The sequence below is a fragment of the Apodemus sylvaticus genome, chromosome 14, assembly GCF_947179515.1.
Source record: "Apodemus sylvaticus chromosome 14, mApoSyl1.1, whole genome shotgun sequence".
Taxonomy (NCBI): domain Eukaryota; kingdom Metazoa; phylum Chordata; class Mammalia; order Rodentia; family Muridae; genus Apodemus; species Apodemus sylvaticus.
Window position 1 is genome coordinate 78334332 of NC_067485.1, and position 23968 is coordinate 78358299.

The 23968-nt window shown below is 41.1% G+C and overlaps 1 protein-coding gene across 13 annotated transcripts in view; it reads left to right on the forward strand.

The window, feature by feature from the left end:
• Celf2 (CUGBP Elav-like family member 2) overlaps positions 1 to 23968 on the forward strand; it is a 513597-nt gene that overhangs the window by 471177 nt on the left and 18452 nt on the right. For 11 of the 13 annotated variants that reach the window (XM_052157034.1, XM_052157028.1, XM_052157036.1 and 8 more), the window contains one exon: positions 23456 to 23575. The exons of the other annotated variants lie outside the window; for them this stretch is intronic. In XM_052157034.1, the coding sequence (XP_052012994.1) occupies positions 23456 to 23575 (120 nt within the window). The remainder of the gene's footprint in view (positions 1 to 23455; positions 23576 to 23968) is intronic. 13 annotated transcript variants of the gene reach the window in all.

The window sequence follows — 23968 nt, forward strand, 5'->3', positions numbered from 1 at the left end:
GAAAACCAGCCCTTGGATCTTTATAAAACATTATTTATCTAGAAAGAAAAACCCAAGCAATCTTTATAAGACTCTCCTGAATTTATCCCTAATGTGCTAAAATCTCTAGACAACAGCCCATAGGCACCGTGATTTAATTCTTTCAAGATTTTAAAAATACACCATTACTCTATGTAGGCTTTACTTTTTGAAATAAATGATATACATGAAAAATCAACTTTTGGGGGGATTGGCTTGCATATTTTTATTGGGGGGCAACAGGGAAGGGGTTTTTCGTCAGCAGGAGAATACACAAGTTCTTCAGCCATTCCAGACTTGGGCCCAGAAGCGGTGGGACACATTAGGCATGCTCCACTCCCTCACACAGGCAGCGAGGAGGGTGTGGCCTGGTTGATCATGCCATCGTGCTCGGTGTAAGGGCTAACCGTGGCGCGATGATAACTAGGAGCAGACAGAGAAGGGCACTGGCAGCAGTGCCTCCTTCCTGGCAGGTGTGAGGAAGGTGGAGATCCCTCTGGCCATCTCAGTCTTCATGGAGACTGAAAAGTCAAATCTGACAATATTTTCAAGAAATGAACTTATAGGTTTAATAAATCTTTTAGTGACCCTATACTAATTACTTTTCTTATTCTGGCAAAAACAACTTAAGCAGATGAAGTTTTATTTGCTTACAGTTCAAGGGTACAAGTGTATCATGATTGGGAAGTGGTAGCTGCAGGACCTTGAGACTGCTGGTCACATCATATCTACAGTCTGAAGCACAGGATAAGTGCTGGAGCTCAGCCCTGGTCTTCTTCTTATTTAGTAGCCCCTCCCGATCACAGGATGGTATAACCCACATTCAAGGTAGATCTCTCCTCAGTTAAACATCTCTGAAAATATTCTTACAGACACAGCTAAAGGTTTGTCTCCTAGGTGGTTCTAGATCTTGTTAAGCTGACAGTCAATTTCAAGGATCACATAAAACTTTAACGTTACTAGTTTCTCCCTTATAAAAACAACAGTGATTTCCTTAAAATAAATTACATGTGAAAATATTAAAATTTGGTATATTTGATATATATATTTTATATATACTATAAGGTATATTATAATGGTAGCAATGCCTTTGTGGTAGAATGGCAAATTAAACCAGAAATACATAATACCTAGGAGTCTTTAGGTCTTTCAGGAAACCTCAGAAAATAAGAAATATTAATTTAAATGACATAAGGCTGCTGATAATGATAAAACAGAATAAGGGAAACAGTGAAGGATCTAAAGGAAGTGCGTCCTCTATCAGAGGTGGCATTTGTGCCAAAGCCTGAATGAAGTGAAAGAAACCATGTAGTCTTCAGAAAAGGACAGATGCAGTGCGGGAGGGAGGAACTTAGAGTGGTAGTTAGCAAGGGCAGTGCTACTCCCGGGATGAGAGGGGAGGGGAGAGAAAGCAGTGGGGCTTAACTAGGTGTGGTGTCTCACCCTTTAACCCCAGCATTTCAGGCAGAGGTGACCAGGTCTCTATATGTTTCATCTCTCTGAGACCAGCCTGGGCTACACAATAGGTTCTAGGAGAGCCAGAGAAAACAGTGAAACACTGTCTCAAAAAAAGAAAGAAAAAGGGAAGGAAGAAAAGAAAACAGGCCCATGTTACTAGATCCGTAGCCGGTTGTGTTTCTGTCCGTCACTGACAGAATGAATGCCTGGCATAACCTGTCTTGCCTGGTATTCAGTGGGTTCAGTCCAGTCATCGGGTACTGTCTCTGAGCCTATCATGAGGCACTTCACTGACACTGGGTGTAGCTGAGAAGGCTATTTGTCTAATGGCAGCAGGAAGTAAAGACAGATTACAGGAACTGACAGGGCAAGATAACTTCTAACAACATGCCCCAGTGACTTAATTCCTTTAGGTAGGACCCAACACCAGAAGCTATAAGTTTGCAAAATTATGCCATTAGATAAGGGATATCCTCCCAACAAATGAGTCTATAGGAGACAGTATACAACTATAATACCATTCCAAAATTTTGAAAAACATGATTTTTTTTTATTTTGTATTTTGGGGTTTTTAAGACAGGGTCTCACTGTATACTGGCTGGCCTGGAACTCACAAAGATCAGCCTGCCTCTCTCCTATGTATTGGATTTAATGCATGCGCCACCATGTCCGGCTTTGGTGGCACATGCATAAAAATTTTTTTGAGCCTTCTTAATACAGAGGGTGTTCAGCCTAGGAAGATGGCCTGTGGTGGAAGGGAGGTTTATTTATTTGAAAACATCCCATTTTCTTATAGCCAAAGAGAAAATGTATTTGAAGATGTTTTTGCCTTCCTCCTACTGGGGTCAAAATGTCCCATTAGCAATGAGTCCTTCCTTCTCTGTCTTCCTGAAGCGGCATGCTGCCCTTCAGTAGATAATGCTGCCTAAGGAACACTGAAAGGGGTTTTCCCTGCAAAAAAATGCTCTTCAGAGTAGTTAAGAGGACTTCATTAGAACCTTTAAGTATGGTAGCAAAAAACTATTTAAAACTAACTTTTTGATTATTTTTCCTATGAAACTAAAGATTTTTTTATTTAAATAAAAGTAAATGTCCCTAATTTAAGTAAAAGTCCCTAACTTCCACCAGAGACTTTTTCAGAGATGTGGAAATGCGGTTAGTAACATTAGTAACCTTCCTGTCTCTGTTCTTCTTCAGGATGAACTCATAAGATAAAGTGTCAGATGCCATCCCAGGGCTAGTGCTATTACTCATATTTTAAAATGGTGGTCCATTGAGTTCACTGTCTATACCATGAATAGTCATACTGTAAAATACATGAAGCCTCATCTTCTCACTTCTACACAGGGCTTGAATTTACCCTGTGTTTAAATATGTCTCGTAAGTTCCAGACAAATTCATCTACAAAGGAATGGGACAATTTAATCCCCAAACTATTAATTTTTTTCATAATTGTAAATTTATCTTTTCAATTTTGCATACTGAGAAAAAGTCTCCCTACAGCATTATTATAAATGATTTTAAATAGTCTTGGCTTTAAAACATGAAAGATTAAGGTTTAATTTTTGTTTAAAAAAATCCCCTTAAGCAATAAATAGGTTCCTTTGTCTCATGGCCTTGAAATAAAAATTAAAATAGTTTAAATTGCCCGTGGTTAGAATAAGTGTTTCATGCAATTATCAGATAGTAGTGAATAAAATTAGAAATTAAATCATGAAAGAATAAAAAGCAGGTAAGTGCATATTGTTCCTTTTATGAGTTCCTCATGGGTCTTCTGGAACCTAATTTAATCGTGTTTCTTTTCTTTTGATAGGCTAATTTCTCCTTTATTTACTTCAGTCTTTATTGAGTTAATTAATTCTTGGGTCATTCCTTATCGCCCACATCTGAACGTGTATTGAGAATCATGTTTGTTTCCTAGAAAAGACAGACTGTGTGTCTAGCAGACAGCTAGGGATTGAAGGCAGTAATATTATAAAGGTAGTATTAAAGGCAGTATTGTTATTATAGTAGGTATTAAAGGTAGTAATATTTGTCTCCTACAGTGTTTATAGATGAGTTGTTTTTATCTGGTAATGTTCAGAGCTTGGAAATCAGCATTACTTTCACCATATGTGAACTTTTCTTTAACATCTTCTGTCTAAAACCAAACACTGCAATACCACACTTGTCTACTGTGTTATTTCTTAGCCTCCTGTTTTCTTTCTTTCTTTCTTTCTTTCTTTTAAGAAAAAGATGTTTTAAAATTCTCCAAATGTTTCTGTAAGTACAGACTCAGTCAAGTGCACACTTCAAGATAATGGATAATTTCTTTCAATAGCACAAGACATTTTAAAATGCAAGGGAACATTACTTTATTCCCACTGCTGGCTCTTCAAAGAGTTTTCCCTTTAACTTCTCACCAGTCTTTCTCCCTATCTTCAGTCTCCTTGAAGACTGCAACAGTCAGAGTTCCAGGGAAATATTGATGTGATCTGCCAGAGCACTTAAGGCTAGAGATAGGGAGCGGGGTTTTCATGGGCTCCAGCCCCTCACGCCCCTCACACAGATGACTGGGGAGTGGATGCTGTGCCTGCTCATGACTGTGTCGCTAGATGCAGATAACAAGATACAAAATCTGACCCAAGAAGTTATCCTGCAGCCTGTCAGTTTGTAGGAGGCTTTGTTATCTTAAATGTGCCTGTATCTGCATCACCAGAGAACCTGTGCACTCTGTGGAAAAATATGATTCATATTTCCGAGCCGCACTTCTGAGCCTTTCAGTGTATATAAGACAAGTGTATTAAAGTGTGTTAGGCCCCACATTGCTCCCAAGCAATGACTTGTAGGTGTGTGTCAAGGCTCAGAGCCCTAGAGAGAAAAGACACACAGTGACACCTGAGCTTCGGGAAGTCCAAGACCCAGCATCTCCACAGACATGTTCTTCCTGCTGCCTTCCTCTGTGCAGCCGGACAGGATGCAGAGGCTCAGGCTCAGTCTCGCTGTGGCAACAGCATACCTCCTCAGTCGGCAACCTGCCTGCTCCATCCTACAAATGCAGCAGACACCAACCTGACGGAGACCCTTGTTTTCACTTGCTCTATTACTGTGCAGGCCCCAATGCAATGGCCATGCTCCACCCTGTTGAGAACTTCAAGTTTGGCTCAGCATGATCCAGGCTAAAGGAAAACAGCCTCTGAGTGTGGCGCTGCAGGTCTTGTCTGGATGCTTTCTTCCCTGCTCCAGGGTGTCCCCCCTTTCTTCCAAAAAACTCCACCAGAGAACTCCTACAGCTGATAAACAACTTCAGCAAAGTGGCTGGTTATAAAATCAACTCAAGCAAATCAAAGAAGGAAATCGAAGACCTCAGAAAATGGAAAAATCTTCCATGCTTGAGGATTGGCAGGATTAATATAGTTAAAATGGCCATCTTGCCATAAGCAATCTACAAATTCAACGCAATCCCCATCAAAATCCCAACTCAGTTCTTCATAGAATTAGAAAGAGCAATTCTCAAATTCATCTGGAATAACAAAAAACCCAGGATAGCTAAAACTATTCTCAACAGTAAAAGAACTTCTGGGGGAATCAGTATTCCAGACCTCAAGCAATACTACAGAGCAATAGTGTTAAAAACTACATGGTAATGGTACAGTGACAGGCAAGTGGACCAATGGAATAAGATTGAAGACTGAAAAATGAACCCACACACCTATGGTCACTTGATCTTCAACAAAGGAGTGGAAAACATCCAGTGGAAAAAAGATAGCCTTTTCAACAAATGGTGCTGGTTCAACTGGAAGTCAGCATGCAGAAGAATGTGAATTGATCCATCCTTGTCTCCTTGTACTAAGCTCAACTCCAAGTGGATCAAGGACCTCCACATAAAACCAGACACACTGAAACTAATAGAAAAGAAACTGGAGAAGACCCTTGAGGATATGGGCACAGGGGAAAAGTTCCTGAACAGAACACTAATAGCTTATGCTCTAAGATCAAGAATTGACAAATGGGACCTCATAAAATTACAAAGTTTCTGTAAGGCAAATGACACGGTCAAAAGGACAAAATAGCAACCAACAAATTGGAAAAAGATCCTCACCAACCCTATATCCAACAGAGGGCTAATATCCAATATATACAAAGAACTCAAGAAGTTAGACCCCAGAGAACCAAATAACCCTATTAAAAAAATGGGGTACAGAGCTAAACAAAGAATTTTCATCTGAAGAATTTCAAGTGGCTGAGAAGCACCTTAAGAAATGTTCAACATCATTAGTCATTAGGGAAATGCAAATCAAAACAACCCTGAGATTTCACCTCACACCAGTCAGAATGGCTAAGGTTAAAAACTCAGGAGACAGAAGGTGTTGGCAAGGATGCAGAGAAAGAGGAACACTCCTCTACTGCTGGTGGGATTGCAAGATGGTACATCCACTCTGGAAATCAGTCTGGCGATTCCTCAGAAAACTGGGCATGACACTTCTGGAGGACTCTTCTATTCCACTCCTGGGCATATACCCAGAGGATTCCCCGGCATGCAATAAGGACACATGCTCCATTATGTTCATAGCAGCCTTATTTATAATAGCCAGAAGCTGGAAAGAACCCAGATGTCACTCAATGGAGGAATGGATACAGAAAATGTGGTATATTTACACAATGGAATACTACTCAGCAATTAAAATCAATGAATTCATGAAATTTTTAGGCAAATGGTTGGAACTGGAAAATATCATCCTAAGTGAAGTAACCCAATCACAAAAGAATACACATGGAATGCAATCCCTGATATGTGGATATTAATTAGCCCAGAAGCTCGGAATACTCAAGACACAGTTAGCATATCAAATGATTCCCAAGAAGTAGCTAGGAGAGGGCCCTGGTCATGGAAAGACTTGATCCAGCATTGTAGGGGAGTACCAGGACAGAGAAATGGGAGGGGGTGATTGGGGTGGAGAGAAGAGGACTTATGGTACATATGGGGAGGGGGGAAACAGGAAAGGGGAAAGCATTTGGAATGTAAACAAAGAATATAGAAAATTTAAAAGAGAAAGAAAGAAAAGAAAAATAGAGAGTAAACAACCAAGGAGGGGGGAAATCACCCCCCCCAAAAAAACTTAATGTAACATTTTTATACCTTATAGTAAAGGTTTTGAATTGGATAGAAATGAAGAAAGGACCTTCTCTAGTCTTCCGTCTTCTTTAGGCTGTATGTTTTCTGTGTATTCGGTGTGACCAGGAGCTCTGGGTAGATTTTGTCCTTATTTGTAGATTTGACAAGAAACAAAAGTAGAAGCCTGCGGAGTTTGCCTGGGAAAGTCTCCTCCCACCCTTACTGTTGGTTCCCCAAATAGTTAGACATATGGTGGTCATCTAGAGAGAGTGTCCACGTCAGCAGGGTCAGCCACTGTGAGGGGCGAAGCATGCGGATATCTCTCAACCTCTTTAAAATATGGACCCTCCTTTAAACTACATTTTTCATCAAGAAGATGGTGCGCTGAGGACGAAGAGTTATCTCAGTAGTTGAGAACACTGGCTGCTCTTCCAGGGTCAATTCTTAGCACCTTTAGGGTAAGTCACAGCCTCTGAATCTCCAGTTCCAAGGGACCCGTGCCCGCTTCTGGCTTCCACAGATACCAGGCACACATGTAGTATACAGACATGCATGCAAGGAAAACATTCACATGTTTAAAATAATAGTTGTTTTTATTTTTTCATTGGATATTTTCTTTATTTACATTTTAAATACTATCTCTTTTCCTGATCTTCCCCCAACCCCATATCCCTTTCCCCCCCTCCCCTGTTCCTCCACCCTCCAATTCCCCTACACTGGGGCATCAAGCCTTCACAGGACTAAGGGCCTCTCCTCCTATTGATGTCCAACAAGGCATCTTCTGCTACATATGCAGTGGGAGCCATGGGTCCCTCCATGTGTACTCTTTGGTTGACGGTTTAGTCCCTGGGAGCTCTAGGGGGGTCTGGTTGGTTGATACTGTTCTTCCTGTGAGGTTGCAAACCCATTCAGCTACTTCAATCCTTTCTCTAACTCCTCTATTGGGGACCCCATTGGGGACCCTGTGTTCAGTCCAATGGTTGGGTGCAAGCATCCACCTCTGTATTTGTAAGGCTCTGGCAGAGCCTCTCAGGAGACAGCTATATCAGGCTCCTGTCAGCAAGCACTTTTTGGCATCAGCAATAGTGATGACTGTAATAGGTTTGCTGACTGTATATGGGCTGGATCCCCAGGTAGGACAGTCTCTGGATGGCCTTTCATTAAGTCTATGCTCCACACTTTGTCTCTGTATTTGCTACTGTGAGTATTTTGTTCCCCTTTCTAAAAAGGACCAAAGCACCCATACTTTGGTCTTCCTTCCTCTGAGCTTCATGTGGTCTGTGAATTAAGTATGGGTGCTTTGGTCCTTCTTAAAAAGGGAAACAAAATAATTTTTAAAGAAAATTATTCTGAAGTGTCTGAAACAGTCAGAAACACAACTAGTTTTCTAATGCATTGGTGTCTTCATATGCCATAGGGTCTGGGCTCCTGCCAGCAAGGGAACTTTGGCACAGGAGCTGGACTGACAGTGGTTTATGTGTGGCTCCTATGAGCAGACCTGAGCCTCTTAATAGCTTGAACTAATTTGAGCTTAATAAACCCAGCAGCTGAGGGAGTAGAGCTCTGATTATGGCTCGCCACAGAGCCACTCTCCGACTTAGGTAAGTAGGTGCCACCTGTCCCCATACTGTGCTTTGGGGACCTGTCATTCTCAGGAGAAGTAGTCCCTTGATAATTTCTCTGTTGTTGTTGCTTGGGATGCATTGTTTAAAAAGAAAAACTATTTACTCTAATTCCTTCTTCTTGATCTTTGTACTTCATGTCCCTGGATAAGTGTCTGTGATGCATCTTTGATTATTAGTCTTCACAATCCCCTCTACTGTACAACAAATTCACACCAAGTCCTCTTGCAATAATTGTGTTAGCACAAGGGGTGTGTTTTCTGTCTATCATAACCATTTAGTAAGATTTTTAGTCTGCAAAATTATCTCTGCTGCATTACTATCACTGATGAAAAGTATTATGTATTAATTGCCTAAGTATATTCTTTTGTTGTTGTTTTGTTTTTTTTTCTTTTCTATATTCTTTGTTTACATTCCAAATGATTTCCCCTTTCCTGGTTCTCCCCTCCCCATAAGTTCCCTAAGCCCTCTTCCATCTGCCCATTCCCCAATCAATCCCCTCCCACTTCTCTGTCCTGGTAATCCCCTACATTGCTGCATCAAGCCTTTCCAGGCCCTCTCTTTCCTTTTTCTTGGGAATCATTTGATACTTGGGTATTCAGAGCTTCTGGACTAATATCCACTTATCAGTGACTACATTCCATGTGTGTTCTTTTGTGAATGGGTTACCTCACTTAGGATGATATTTTCCAGATCCAACCATTTGCCTAAGAATTTCATGAATTCATTGTTTTTAATTGCTGAGTAGTATTCCATTGTGTAAATATACCACATTTTCTGTATCCATTGCTCCATTGAGAGACATCTGGGTTCTTTCCAGCTTCTGGCTATTATAAATAAGGCTGCTAGGAACATAGTGGAACATGTGTCCTTATTGCATGCTGGGAAATCCTCTGGATATATGCCCAGGAGTTGTATTCTTAAGAGATGGGAAAAACATGATTTTACACATTTTATGACCATAGAATTCTGTTATCTAATGTAATACTTGAAAAACTTTTTGAACCTGTGGCCTCACACATGGTAGGCAAGTGCTCTGTCACTCAGCCATAGCCCCGCCCGAGAGTTCTGCTGAGACTGCCTGAAGTCAATAGCTTCCTTTCTATTTATTTAGTAGGAATTGAGTCAAGAACTTCACTCACACTAGGCAAGCAGAAGTTCTTAAAGAATAGCTAAAAGGAGTTTTCATTTTATATGTGGATTAATTAATGAACTCCTTATAAATGTTATACCAGAGACACATAAAAAAGTAAGCACTATGCTGTAAACTCTAAGACCTGGCTGGGGAGCACTCAGACAGGTAAAGTGCGTGCTCAGTGGCAGGAAGGAAGGGCTGTCCTGAGGAAATGAGAATTCTAAAGACAGAACCTCTCCCTAGAAGACCGCTGTATTTCTAACTATTTGGTTTTCAAAATCTATATTTCTTACTATTTGGTTTTAATTATATTTTCAATATGAGTAGATATTTAAGCCAAAATCTTAAGAATCAATAGGATTTTTTTTTTGCAGGTAGAAATAGAATGAAAGAGATGTCAAATGTGAACATGTGGATGAAATGATCTGATCAGAAAATGGATTTTCTCGTTTATTTCTGAGATATGAGATATACAGAAAATAATAACCATGGAGGACTCTGAGAGCTAACGCTTAGGGGCAGAAGTTGCTGTGGCCTTAAAGAGCCATCCATGTATGGACTTTAGCCCTAAGGATGTCAGCCATTAGACTTAGGTACCAGTTTGATGTGAAGAAGATCAAAAGGCTAAAATGACCCCAGATTGTTCAGCTGGGTAAGCAGTAGGGCAGTGCTTGTGGTGGTAGAGGGGTGTTTAGGGGTGTTAAGGAAAGCTTTGTAGTATGTGATAATTTTATCTGTCACATGATAAACTGAGCCTTTCTGGGATAGATCAAACAAGTTAACTAGCTCATCCTCACAGCTGAAGAGTGAACTGAAAATCAGCTACAGGGACATAACTATGGCCATAAAGTAAACCATTATAGTAGCATCCACAAGGAAGTAGCAGACTGTGTAGAAATCCTTAGTTCTGTGCTTGTGAATAGACAGATGGAGCAAGAGGTAGAAAGAAGCTCTTCAAAGGATCAGGTCTCAAGAAAGCCATGCAGATTGGACCAGGTAAGAGCCGCAGAGCGCTTGCTTCTCTAGGGAACAGTCACCTGTCTGCACTAGCACAGCATAGGTCAGCTCTGGGCAGAGGAAAGAGAGCTAAAGACTGAAACTGCAGGCAACTTTCATGACATTTGGAGATACGGCTCAGCATTTGAAAGCACATACTTCTCTAACATACTTCTCTTAACAGTGAGTTAAGTTCCCAACACCCACTTCAGGACACTGACAACCATCCAGTTCCAGGAGATCAAATACCACTGGCTTTTCTAGGCGTCTGCATTCACATGTGCATACCCCAACCCCACCATGCACAGATCCGGGGGGTGGGGGGGGAGGGAGATTCTTAAAAGTTTTTGAAAATTGCATCATTACTAAGGAAATGGTTTTTAAGATGGACAAAACATAAATATTTTTCTAGACTGAAGAGAAGAATCCAGAACCAAAGAAACCAAGAAGAGGGGGGACTGGGGTGGAAAGGCAGGCTGGAGAGCTTAAAACCTTAAAAGAGCTGATATACATACAGCTTTCCAACTGGCCACCAAGATGTCTTCCAAAGATTGGATGCTAGCCTGTGCATTCTGCCCAGTATTTCAGCGCAGCTAAATAGGAGCTACCTCTGGAAGCCCTCAGGGAGGACCCAAAGGACCTGGCCCAGTGGGTCAGTGTATCAACCCCAGCCAAGTGTATTGGAGACACTGCCTTGAATTGTCAACCTGGTTAACATCTTTTTTTTTATTCGATATAATTTATTTACATTTCAAATGATTTCCCCTTTTCTAGCCCCCCCCCCCCACTCCCCGATAGTCCCTTCTCTTCCCCTGTCTTACAGACACCTTTCCCAGCTTCAGATCTACTTCCAAAGCCTATTTTTAGGGATTTTACTTGGAATCCATCCCTTTTTCTGCTTGTATGCCTTCTAAAGTGATAAGTATTGGGGGGAAATGCACCCATAGCCAGGCCTCTTGGCATAGGCCAGTACATCTCAGCCACCTGGGAAGCCGGGGCAGAAGGATCACAAGTTTAAGGCCAGCCTAGTCAACTTAGTAAGGCCCTGTCATAAAATAGAGCTGAGGATATTGCTTTCTAATACAGCCTTGCTTAGCCTTCTGTTCAATTCCTAGTGCTGCACAATGTGGGGAGAGAGGGATAGCTCATTGACTATAAAACTGGACTGACAGTTACCCCATACACCTGACAACGATGCCTATGTATAGTCTTGCTTAAATGAATCTGCTAATCATGAGATTAAAAAGAGCTGCTGAGACATGAGGAAAAACTCAGGAAATTGGGAGCATACCAGAAGTTGAAGCAGGAAAGTACTTATCTCACATGTAGGTGAAATGTTAAGTATCTAGGTCTGGAAATAAGAAAGATTCCCAGTCAGGGTAGAAGTTTAAAAAACCATAAAAAATATAATGCCCTGTCATTATACAGAACGTTGACACCTTGTCAGTGAAAAAATATTATCTAGGTATCAATGATCTTTTATTCTACTCCATTCTTAACACAGCCATGTGAGGTAAAATTATATAAAATGACTCTTTCAAACCCGAGCCCTCAGAAGCCGTTTTCATTCGTAGGTGGGTCTTCATGAGACTGGGAAAGACTGAAATAACACCTGGCTTATTGACAGTTACTATGCTAGATTTCTTTCAAATAAACCAGTGAGAATTCCAAAAGGCATTTGGAAAGAAAAATTAATGTGATGAAGTCAGTGAGACAATCTAGTATGTTAAAAGTATGGGATTTATCCACATTGGTTTGTCCTCTCCCAAAAGTTTGGCTCTCGAATACAAAATTTCAAAAATAATTTCAAGTCAGAATCTAGTGCTGAGGCAGAATTTTTCTCTCTAGAGAGCCCTCGGTCCTGGTGCTGCATCAAGCCACATACACTTGCCACCAAATGGACAGTGTACATGGGTGAAACACAGGCCACCACAGATGGTCAAGTCCTGAGTGGACGCCGACCCAAACCTTTTATGCTGTTATCTAGCATGCTCTCTGATTCCACCCAGCACTCCCTCCCTCCTTCCCTCTCTCCCTCCCTCTCCACCCCCTCTCTTTTTTTCTCTCTCTCTTCCCAAAAACCTTTTCAGAAATAGGTTAAACTAAGAAGTATGGTTATTGGAGAGTAATGAGGCCCCCAGGGGAAGAGACACTTGGTATTTCATTAATGCCCCGGGTTGTGATCAGCTAATAATGATAGTGCCTGTGTCATCGCAGGATTACTCTGTGGCTCACATTGCTTCCCTGCACTGTTGGAACAGAGCATCCAAGCTGATCAGAGACAAGACAGCAGCCACGGGCTTCAGTATCTTACATTTAGTAGCTATGTTCTCTGTATTTACAATTGTTTTGTTTCCTAAACCACAAAGACACTGCTTTCACGATCTAATTATTTTGTGGAGAGTGGTTAATGAAGGCACTGAAGGCAGTTCTTGCTCTTGCTGCTGCTGTTGTTTTATGTAACTTAAAAGAAAACTCTTCTTACCTGGAAAATGTAGAGAAGAGGGTCAATATAAGAAAATCTGTTTTTTCCCTGTGAATGTTCTATACAGTTGTGCTAGATATGGCCTGCAGATACACAGGTAAAGGGAATGTCTTAAAGAAGAAAAACTCTTCAGTAAAGAGGCGGCCAGTGTGAAAGATGAACAAACCCCTACTGTGCTTCCTCTGCCTTCCATGGCATATCTGACCCTGTGAAGGATTGCGTACAGACCAGTCCTAGCAGTCAGCAGTCAGTCCTCCCCAGGCAGGATGCTGTTCTCTGTCCCACCTTCTGTAGAGTATAAGAAAGAACAAGGGAGCTTCTTGGTGTTCTTCCAATGGGTCTCCAGGCAAGGGAAGTCACAAAGCAGCCTTGGATTTGGGCCTCCTGTCTCCTGCTTATGCATGTGAGTGGCTGCTTGCAGGCTGAGAGTAGACATGTATTTATGTCCTCCCAAGAGTTGTGTTAGAAGAAGGAAGTGTCTCTGCCCCTGTTCTGGTGACACAAAGGCGGCATCTGGCTTCTTCAGTTTTATTTTTAAATAGCTTTACTTTATTTGGCATATAGCAGAAAGAAATGGTTTGATAAGTCCTCACAGAGCCACCACTTCTGAGTCATTAAGAGCCCTTCAGCAAGGCTATACCCCAAAGAGAAATGAGTGTCCTTGCCTGTCTAAGATCTACAGATAAACTTTACTGAAAGAAAACTGAGTGAGGACATCCTGTCCCTCTGCCTCTGCCTCTGCCTCTGCCTTCCATTCACTCATTCATTCGTTCATTCATTCAGCAGATACTTAGTATCTACTGTGTGTCATGGTTCTGTGGTTCTAGGAAATTGAAACAGGCATAAATGTCTGTTCTTTAATGTACATGCCTTCTAGTAGTAGGATGTTTAATACATAGAATAGAACCATAGTTACTACAGTTTAACTCTCATTTTTCCCTGACTCCCAACTGTTTTTCTTTCCTGTCATAAGCCAAACCTGACCTCTCTCCTTAAACCTTCACTTTCAGCCGGGCAGTGGTGGCGCACACCTTTAATCCTAGCACTTGGGAGGCAGAGACAGGCAGATTTCTGAGTTAGAGGCCAGCCTGGTCTACAGAGTGAGTTCCAGGACAGCCAGGTCTACACAGAGAAACCCTGTCTTGAAAAAAACCAAAAAAAAAAAAAAAAAGAAAGAAAGAAAGAAAAAAGAAAAGCCTTCACTTTCATATGATTCAAACTAGATTTTATACAAAACCAGTTCTATAGGAAATTGATAGAACTACATCAGACATCCCTGAGACCAATGTTTCCCAGTCATTCATGCAAAAGAAGTATGAAGATAGTTTTCTGAAATCAGATTTCTGAGAGCTCCTCCATCACAATCATAGCCTTTTTAGTAGATTTAATAAACCCCAAGAATCTCCTGATTCTGATGTGGGAAGTCATAACTAACCACCTCTTAAAAACAAACAAAACAAAACCTTTATCACTAAGTGCATATGGTTACAGCCATCTAAAACAACCAGGGCCACTCTGACAAAACTGCCCAGATGGCCCAAATAGCACCTGGCATCACTGGCTTCTGAGTTTACACCACAAAAATCTGGCCTTTGTGGTTGTTCATTTGGAACTGGAGAAGCATGTGCTAGTAAATATCCCTTGGGCAGAAGACAGAAATTACAAATAGGGCAAGCATGGTGAGTCATAAAACTGCATTAGGTACCTTTGATCCTCAGTGTATAAATAGAGCTGAGCATTTCACATCTTCATTCATGTCATAAAGTAAAAGTGAAAGCTTTCCAGAAGTGCCTTGAACTGTGAGAATTCTACCTCATAGAGGTGCTCATTTTGGAGATGGAAGCCATGTTTGGAACTAGTAAAAAATGAAGAGCTGACTGAAGGGATTTCTGAGGCTAACAAAGCTAGCTCCCAGGTTCGCAGCAAGCCCTTCATCCATGGTTATCTAGGTCTCTGCATTCATATTTTTACAAGTAGAAGCAACAGGTCTCTGGGACAGCTCCACTCTTTTTGGAAGACATCTATTCTCAGCTGTGTCTCCATATTAACCTAGAATCTATCACTTTGTAATTTCCATCCATTGATCCTAATTTTGTTCTAACTGCAAAAAATACTTTATTGATGTCAGAACTTAAGACTTTAATCCCTTGGTTTTCTCTTTATGAACTAAATATTACATTTTAAACTTTCTCCTTCCTTAAGCTTCATATGTGATCATATTCCTGGGTAATCTCAAAACTACACACACACACACATGTACACACAGTTTGAGGGATGGTATATTTCTGGGAGACTAGGTTATCTGTAAAAGCTACAGCATTTGTCACTGTTTATCTTGTTATCAATGGATGGGGAAGCATTGGATCTTCAAATGTTTCCGAATGATGCAGTGATGGTAAATTTCTCTTCAGAAAAGAATGGCCAAAGGTTTCCCAGCAGTTTCACCCCTTGCTGTGTAGAACACTAGTGCTACCTCATCTGAGCCTCATGCCCACTCCCAGAAATGAATCCTAGTACTTCTTCTTCGGGAACTAATGCTAAGCCTCAGTTCAATTGAGGTTCCCTACTATCTCATAGACTGGAAGCAACAGAGTCAAAAACATTAAAGGTAGATCTAGGAGCTACAAGCAAATTTGTTGCTTCTATAAGTAAATCTCTGCAATACCCACAAAGTCAATCCAAAACACAAAATAGAGTTTTAAGTTAAGAGTCAATATAATGTTAACCTTCGATAGTTAAGGAACTGCATGTAAATCCGGGTTCGTAGTGCCATGCACCTCATATGCACTCAGAAAGTATTAGATGCCACCATTATTAGTGCCATTCCTGATGAAAGTAGGTTCTCTATTTCTGTTACTGAACACCACATGTGTAGGTGCTTCGAAAACAATTTAAAGTTCTACAGAAAAATAATCAGCACAATCACTGGTCTGACATCAGAGTTCAGCCAGTCACTGTCCCTTTTCCAGCTTCTGGCCACTGATTTGATTTCATTTCTGGGCCCTGTCTCCATCTTCAGAGCCAGGGTCTTTGGGCCAAATCCTCCTCTGGTTGCCACATTTCTCGGGTTTTCTCTTGATTTCTCACTTCCACTTTTATGGGAAAATGTCCTCATTTCAGTGTCAGCCAAGTAGCAACTCTAACTCCATCTTTAGTTTGTCTTCATCATGCAGCCTAGCATATTCACAGGTTCTAGGAATTAAAGTTTGGACAATTATTGTTCTGCCTACATCTTCCTTGAAACATAGCCTGTCTAGAACCAAAGCTTATCAGCTACCCAGGATAGAAAAAGAGCGCCTTGGTGTTCCTTATCAAACATGGTACCTTATCAAAGCACCATGGCATCTTGTTTCATGAAGTTCCATGCTCTTGCACTGATCTTTGTCGATGAGTATATGATCTATCTTGCCAGTCTCTTCATTCCAAGCAGTCACCCTTCTTCCAAAAGCAAAGTGAAAATGATAATGGGGAAAGAGTTATGGTCCTTTCATCTCTGGAAATCTGGAGAAAGGAAAAAGGCATTTATCTATGGCACAAATCACCTTTGAAAGCAAACAAACTATTGCTGAGATTGGAGCTCAGATCCGTGTATATGGCAAACATGTGTTCTCACGCTGATCTATATACCGTAGCCACAGATGAGACTTTCTTAACAAGGATTACTAATCCTGTCTTTCCTCATTTGCTGTTTATATTTGCATGAAGAAGTCATGAGGTCTGTCTGTGGCCCCTGTTCCCAGCTGGAATCCGAGCTGCCATATGTGCCCCCTGTGTACCAAGTCAATCCATTCAACACCTTCATCTGGGGTTTCTTATCCTTAAAGGAGACTTCTGACCGCTTCTGAAAGACAAGACTTTTGTTTACTACATTTTATTTTCTTTCCTTGTTAGCCAGCTTGCTGGAACCTACAAGCCTGTAAAGCAGACCTCAAATGTCATGTATGACAGTTATCATTGTCACAACATAAGCAAGGTAAAACAATATTGCTGGACCCACTTGCATCCTCCTTAACGTTGCTCTGCAGCCTCTTGTATGAAATGAAGCAGCCTCCTCCTATCCATAGACATTCTTGGAAAAGCAGCCAACATTTAAACACTGTAGTTTCCTGGAGTGCTCTTTTTGCATTTTGCAAATGGGTTTAGTAAGAAAGTGAAAGATGTGGCTCCCAGTGGAGACTGAAGAGACTGTCGGTTGGACAGAATGCAGTTTCCTAAGTCAACCCATTGCCTCTCTAACCCTGAAACATGGAATATGTGGGCTGATGGCATTTAGTTTGTTTCTGGGTTGCATTCAGGATCTTATTCTATATTGTGCATCTGCCAGACATTTAGTTTTTAAGTGCTTGACTGAGATCATCCCTGTGACAAATCTGAATTTAAACAGATTGTTAAAGTTTAATGGGTTTTTAAAGGTAATTCCATATGCAATAGAAAGATCTCTTTGCAAGTAAGACTAAAGTTAGGGCAAATTTCTAAAGTATTAGCCAGTGACACAGCATACATTCATAGAGTCCTCTCACTTTAAGGCACTTTATGCAGGAACCGTCCCACAGTTTCATGCTTAGTTCTACTCTGCTCCTGTTCTTTGCCTTCTTCTACTAGGACTTCCAAAAATAGTACAAGATGATATGAGGAACTGTATTCAATTGACAGTTAGCCCCAAGTGTTTCTAAATTAAGTAGAAAACAAGGTGTAAACAGACCTATTCTTTACATCCTGCATTTTCACAGCTCATGACACAATGGTCCAGTGGTTCCAAGGCTGTCCCACCACCACACATATTCCCTAAGCCTGGGCTTGCATAATACTGGAGGTCCTCTGAACTCACCTTTCAAACCTAAAGGACCCCTAAAATCAGCCATGAGCCATAGAATCTGCTAGCTCCAGTGTCATTTTCTCTCTTGCCACAGAATGAAACTCTAAGTAAGGTGAAGGAAGCTGCTGTGGAGTCTTCATCCTTCTGTCTTACAGGCAGGCAGTGCACAGCCTCCAGCGACATCCTTGTCAGATGTTCAAGGGCCTGCATTTCCTCTTGTCCATGCCTACTCCAAGTTGGTTTTCTGTCCACTTCCCAGCCTATGTGAGGATTACCTCATGTCTCAGCCTATTGTTTTCGATTCACTTCTCTTTGCTCTGAGTCGTGTGCGGAAGAGAAAGAAGAATCAAACTTTAAGTCAGACTTCTGAGGCGATATCCCATTAGCACTGGAGGTACTGTACTGACTACATTCATCAGGACAAAGTCTGTGTACTTTGCTTTGGCCCCAATGAAATACAGGTTTTGTCAAAATATATGAAGCTCCTTTGTAATGCAAGAGGTTTGGCCAGTGTATTTCTCTTCATGTTCTATATTAGTATCTTTATTAGTCTAGCCAGTATAGCTTCTTTTGGCCACTGTTGACAGGATGTGTTTCTGTTCTTTAACAAACTTATGGATCTACTTCTGAAAGCAGTTTGTGTTCAGTGGAAATAATGCCTCAAAGTTTGATCTATGATCTTCTCCTGAGCTACTGATATGTGGGTTCAGCACTCCCCATGCGAGCAGCCGTGAACCACAGTGCCAGTCAGCCACACAGTCACAAGGAGGAACTTCAGCCTCTAAGCTGTGTTGCTGAATCAGGATGTTCAGTAGGGTGGTGTAGCAAATACATTTCCAATTTAAGATATTTTCCATTTTTGAATGGGATCCTTGTTCCGTTAGGAGTCAAGGAGCATCCATCTGTATTTTCAAGTTGTTCTTGTCTCTGAATCATAAGTATGCCTCCTTACTGAGCATGGTTAAATCTCAGCTGGGGATTTGTTAAGTATAGTCTGGTCATCTCTGCCTTCCAGATAACACTGCTATAAGTGAGATGAAAATGCGTGTGTTATTTTACTTTTTCTTTTTTGTTACATGCCTGTTCATTTCTCTAGCCTTCTTTATTTTATATTAAGTAAATATTTACTAATGCATTATACTTTTGTTATTGATTTTTTATGCTTTCAAATTATATTACTTTAATGATTATTATAGTATTTATCAGAACATACTTCTGATTTGTAGTCTTAATTTTAGTAAGATAAAAAAATGTTTCTCATATAATTCCTTTCAGCCTGTTAAATGTTATTTATATGAATAATATGTTAAAAACCTAGCAACTTAATAATATAATTATTTTTCATAATCTTATGTTTTTTAGAAGAACTTAATGAAGGAGAGCAAGTAATAAATCTTTATTTATAGTATTCTTATTTATAATTTCCAGTTCTCTTCATTCTCAAGATCTAAGGTTTTGGCTTTCATAGAATTTTCCTCCATCTTTCTCACTTGTTAGGCTTTTGTCAAATATATTACATTTTTTATACCACATACCTAATCATACCATTATGTACATTTTAGCCAAATTACCTTAGTTAAGAGGAAAATTCTAATAGACTTTATAACTAAGTAATTACTTCCTCTCATCTTGATATCTAAGACCTCTCGTTATAAACCTAAATAATTTGATTATTCCTTAGGAGACAGAGCTGATACCTATTGAGCAATAGTTTTGTTTTTGTTGTTTGTTCTGGGAATTATTTTCTCCATTTTTGGAAGATAATTTTGCTGGCTATGATTTTAGTTGGCAGTTTGTTTTGGCCTTGCTTTGTTTGTTTGTTTTTTTTGTTTGTTTGTTTTTTACCATTGAGTATATCCTGTTATAAATGCACTGATTCTGCTGAGAAGAATCTTTTTATCTTTGGCATTCAGTATTTGACTTGTATATCTGGATATGGGTCCTTTGTGACATAGCAGTTTGCCATACTTAGAATTGTTTCATTCTTTGACTATGTCAGTATCTCTCACCAAACTTGGGAAATTATTAGCCATCATACTTTGGACCATTTTTCTAGTCTCTACTATCACCTTTAATGTGCTTAACAGTGTACCATATTCCTATGAGCCTGTGTTCACTTTTTATTTTTCTCTCTGTCCTTTAGAATGTGTATATGTTTTGATAGCTTCAAGTTCACTCGTTCTTTTTGGTTTGGTTTGGTTTAGTTTGGTTTGGTTTGGTTTTTTCAAGACATGGTTTCTCTGTATAGTCCTGGCTGTCCTGGAACTCACTCTGTAGACCAGGCTGGCCTCGAACTCAGAAATCCACCTGCCTCTGCCTCCCAGAGTGCTGGGATTACAGGTGTGCACCACCACCGCCCAGCAAGTTTACTCATTCTTATATTGGTTCATATCTGCTCTTGAGCCCTGTGGTAAAATAATTTATTGAAGCTCCTTTTCAGCTGTAGAATTTCCCTTTGTTTATATTCTTTGTCTCATTGGTATTTTTTGATGATTAAGCATTATTGAATAACTTTTTTTCTTTAAGCAGGATTTCCTTTAGTTGAGTATCTTTCAATATTCTTTGATTTCTTCACTTGCTAAGTCTTAATTGGACCCCTGTTGTCTGTTCTTTTGCTATGTAGGGATTCCATCTTATTTCTTGCCTTGTGTTATGGTGTCTTCCTAACAACTGAGAATTTTCAATAGATACTAGAGCAGACCTCAAGCCCAGCTTCCTCATGTGTCCCAGACTGGCTTCTCGGTGCTCTACTTGCTTGGCACCTTAGCAAGGCTAAGGCAGGAAGACTCGCTCTGCCCTGGTGCCCTGATGGCACTCCTCAAAGGCATGGCTGTGAGCTATGAGTGGCCGCTTGTGTTTTGTGTTTGTGTTTGTCTTTCTTTAAATGGCTCTTCTCATTGCCTCTTTGGCTGATCTCTTAGGTTTCTGGCTGATATCTCTCTGCTGTCACCGCTCACAGTGCACAAGTCCAAATTGGGGCAGGAGTTGTTTTGTTGTTATTTGGAAGATTTCTTTCTTTGTTTCTTTCTTTGTTTCTTTCTTTCTTTCTTCCTTTCTTTCTTTCTTTCTTTCTTTCTTTCTTTCTTTCTTTCTTTCTTTCTTTCTTTCGTTGGTTGGGTTTTTTCTTTTCTTTTAGCCTCTGAAATCTATTATGATTCAAGCCAGCCCTTGTAGGAAGACAGGCCTTAACTCTTTCTCTGACTACTTCATTAGAACCATCAGCCTCCTCAAAACTGCTTACATATATATATATTGTTCCCAGTAGCACTTTTGGCTTCAGTTTTTCCATATTTGTTTCAAATAAATGTATCCCCTTTAAAAAGAAGCTGTGTTCTTACAGCCTGTCTCATACTCTAGACAGACACTCTGTGTTATTGCTTCAAAACTGGTATAAGGAACAGTGGCTTACTTTCCTTTGACACCTCTACTCCTCAGAGTGTCTGAGCAATGGTCATAGGTGACATTCCTCCTGACTTGCCTTTTCCTAGTAAGCCTGGGAGTGGTGATGTGAAGGTGAAAACGAAGCTAGTACTCCCCTAGCAAGCTGTTCAGGGGGAGTCTTATATTCTCCATGGCTTACTGTATAACTTGTGCAGTGCAGAACAGAAGGGAAGAGACTAGAACTAATTAGAAATGGTGGGGTCTTTTCTTCCTGGAAGAGCCATAGGCCATGGATTTGGGGCTGTGAGGAGGGGAACCCTGCTGTCTCACTCTCAGCCGGGCAGTTGTTAAACTCATCTTGAGGACTGTGATCCTGACCGGGAGTGCTAGAGAAGGGAAGCTGGTGTAGACTGTGGCCTGAAGGCCACAGATTCTCTCAATTCTTACAGAGACTTATACACTTTTCTAGGAAGGGGGAAATGGATTTCTTGTTTTGATAGATAGTACTGTAGTGCTTATAATAATATAATAATGATAGTAAGCTATAATAATATAATAACGAGAGGGTCCACAGGTGCCCTTACTTGTCCTTGCAGTTCTTCAGTCATGTCACTCAAACTCACAGTTACATTTGGCTTGGTTTGCTTTCCTAGTATTTATTTCTAGTTTGGAATTCAAACACTGATCGTGACTAGTCTTCCCACCTGACACACTGGCACAGTCTGGTCCAGGCTTCTATGTGTAGACTACCATCGGAGAGAGTCCATGGGAGATATGACAGATATGAATAATTTAGACAAACTAGGTTATCAAAGAGAACTCCCACTGGAACGGAAAAATCTAGCATGTATGGTAAGATGTCGTTTGGACATCTTTTTTCTCCCCCCCCCCCCCACCACCACCACCAGAGACAGGGTTTCTCTGTATAGCCCTGGCCTCACTCTGTAGACCAGGCTGGCCTCAAACTAAGAAATCGCCTGCCTCTGCCTCCCAGAGTGCTGGGATTACAGGCGTGTGCCACCCTCACCCCACCCCACCCCCTGCCCAGTGAGTAGTGAATTAGAATAGGAAGCTAAGAGGTGAGTGGTAAAGCAATAGGGCAAACCCAGAAAGCAGCACAAGGAAGTAGCAAAAACTTTCTAAGACTCCTGGTGCATAAGGAATACAAGGAAGCTTATGGCCTATCAAGGCATCTAATAGAACATCTCAGAATACCAATGGAACCCCAAAAGGCTTCATTGTTAAAATGAGATGAAGGAACTTACAAATAAAAATACCAATCTCAAAACCTAGTGCTAAGAAGTGCTATAGGTATTTCACTCTGAGAATTTATAGCAGTGAACAGGCCTCACATGAGCCTTTCATGGGTGATCAAAGTCCTCAATCCATTTGGACAGGCATCTAGTATGTCTTGTCCCCTAGTACTTTGTGTAATCAAACGGACTTCATTCCTGAAAAGACCTATCTTCAACCCAGACCACAAAGATTTTTTCAATAATATTATAGCTCACATTTAGAAATCATTAACTACAGGCAAACCAAGGACCAAGAGTAGGAATCAGAGGGCTGGAAATATGACTCAGCACTTAAACGTATTTACTGCTGTCATTACCCATGTTAGGTGGCCCACAAATGCCTATAACTCCAGCCCTAAGGGATGCAACTCCCTCTTCTGGTCTCTAGAGGTACCAGCATACATATGCAAATACACTAACATTAACATATAAATAAATAATCAAACAAGCAATAAAAGCCTGTTTTTAAACTAGCAGAGTCAGCATTGGGCGGTGTGTCTGGATCAGCCATGTCCCTGGTATTAGAGTTCTTGGAGCATCAGCAGAAGGCAGCTACACTGATGTGTACAGAGATGTATGGGGCCTACAAAGGTAGAATGGCAAGTGCTGGTGCTTCTAGAAACGTAAGCCGTAATGTAATATGCAGTGGCTGTGAGTCCAAGGACTTTTACATTCAGCTAAAGAAAGTTTGGTGAGTAAAATAGTTCAATATTCTCCTACAGTGGGACTAACAGAGGATAAGCCACACATGCAGGGTTGTCATTCACAATTTTCCCAGGAAACCAAAAGGAGCATACCCAGTGTGCTGGCAAAAGGGAGGCGGGCTATTGCAAGGATGGGAACTGAAATTAAGGCCTTGTGCAGTGAGGCAGAGAGCACCACTGAGTTAGGAGTCCAGTCTGCCGTGTGATCGTCGCTTCAGTTACCAAGTTCACCTACCAAAGGGCCTACAAGTCAGTCAGTCCTATTTGTCTTTCACAGAAAAACTTGAAGTGATAAAAGAAAAAAAATCACAGTGACAGCACAGTTAGCCTGTTGGTGACACCATAGTTAGCCTGTTGGTGACACCACAGTTAGCCTGTTGGTAACAACAGCTTCTTTCCATCCCAGCTGTCTCTCATCTTGTGCTTTCTCTCCCTTTCTCTGTTTTTCAGTGGCTGCTTCAACCCCCAATTCCACTGCTGGTGCGGCCATGAATTCCTTGACCTCTCTTGGGACTCTACAAGGACTGGCTGGAGCCACTGTCGGATTGAATAATATTAATGCACTAGCAGGTACCATAAACAGTGAGTGCCTGCTGCTCTGGTGGACAGCCTTCCCCTAAATTCTCCAGAAAAAAGTGCTCAGCCAGAATTGACCAAAAAAGGGTATAAAATGGGGAGAACTAAAACTCGGGGTAGAGGAGCACATGGTTCAACAGGCAGAAACTTTCCCTCTGACTCTCTCTAAAGCACCCACAGCCCTCTCCACAGCTTCTTCCCCCTGTGTAATGTAAGTTCAAATCCTTGGAGTGTCGTATAGTCCCGGGTTTGGGTTTGGTTTCCTCCGCCCCCCCTCTAGGCAGGGTGGGATAATAGGGAAGTGAGCGAGCTGAGGCTGGACCCGTGCTTGAGGCCTGACTGCCAGCCAGACCCAGGGCTCAGGCAGCCCCAGGGCTCAGGCAGACC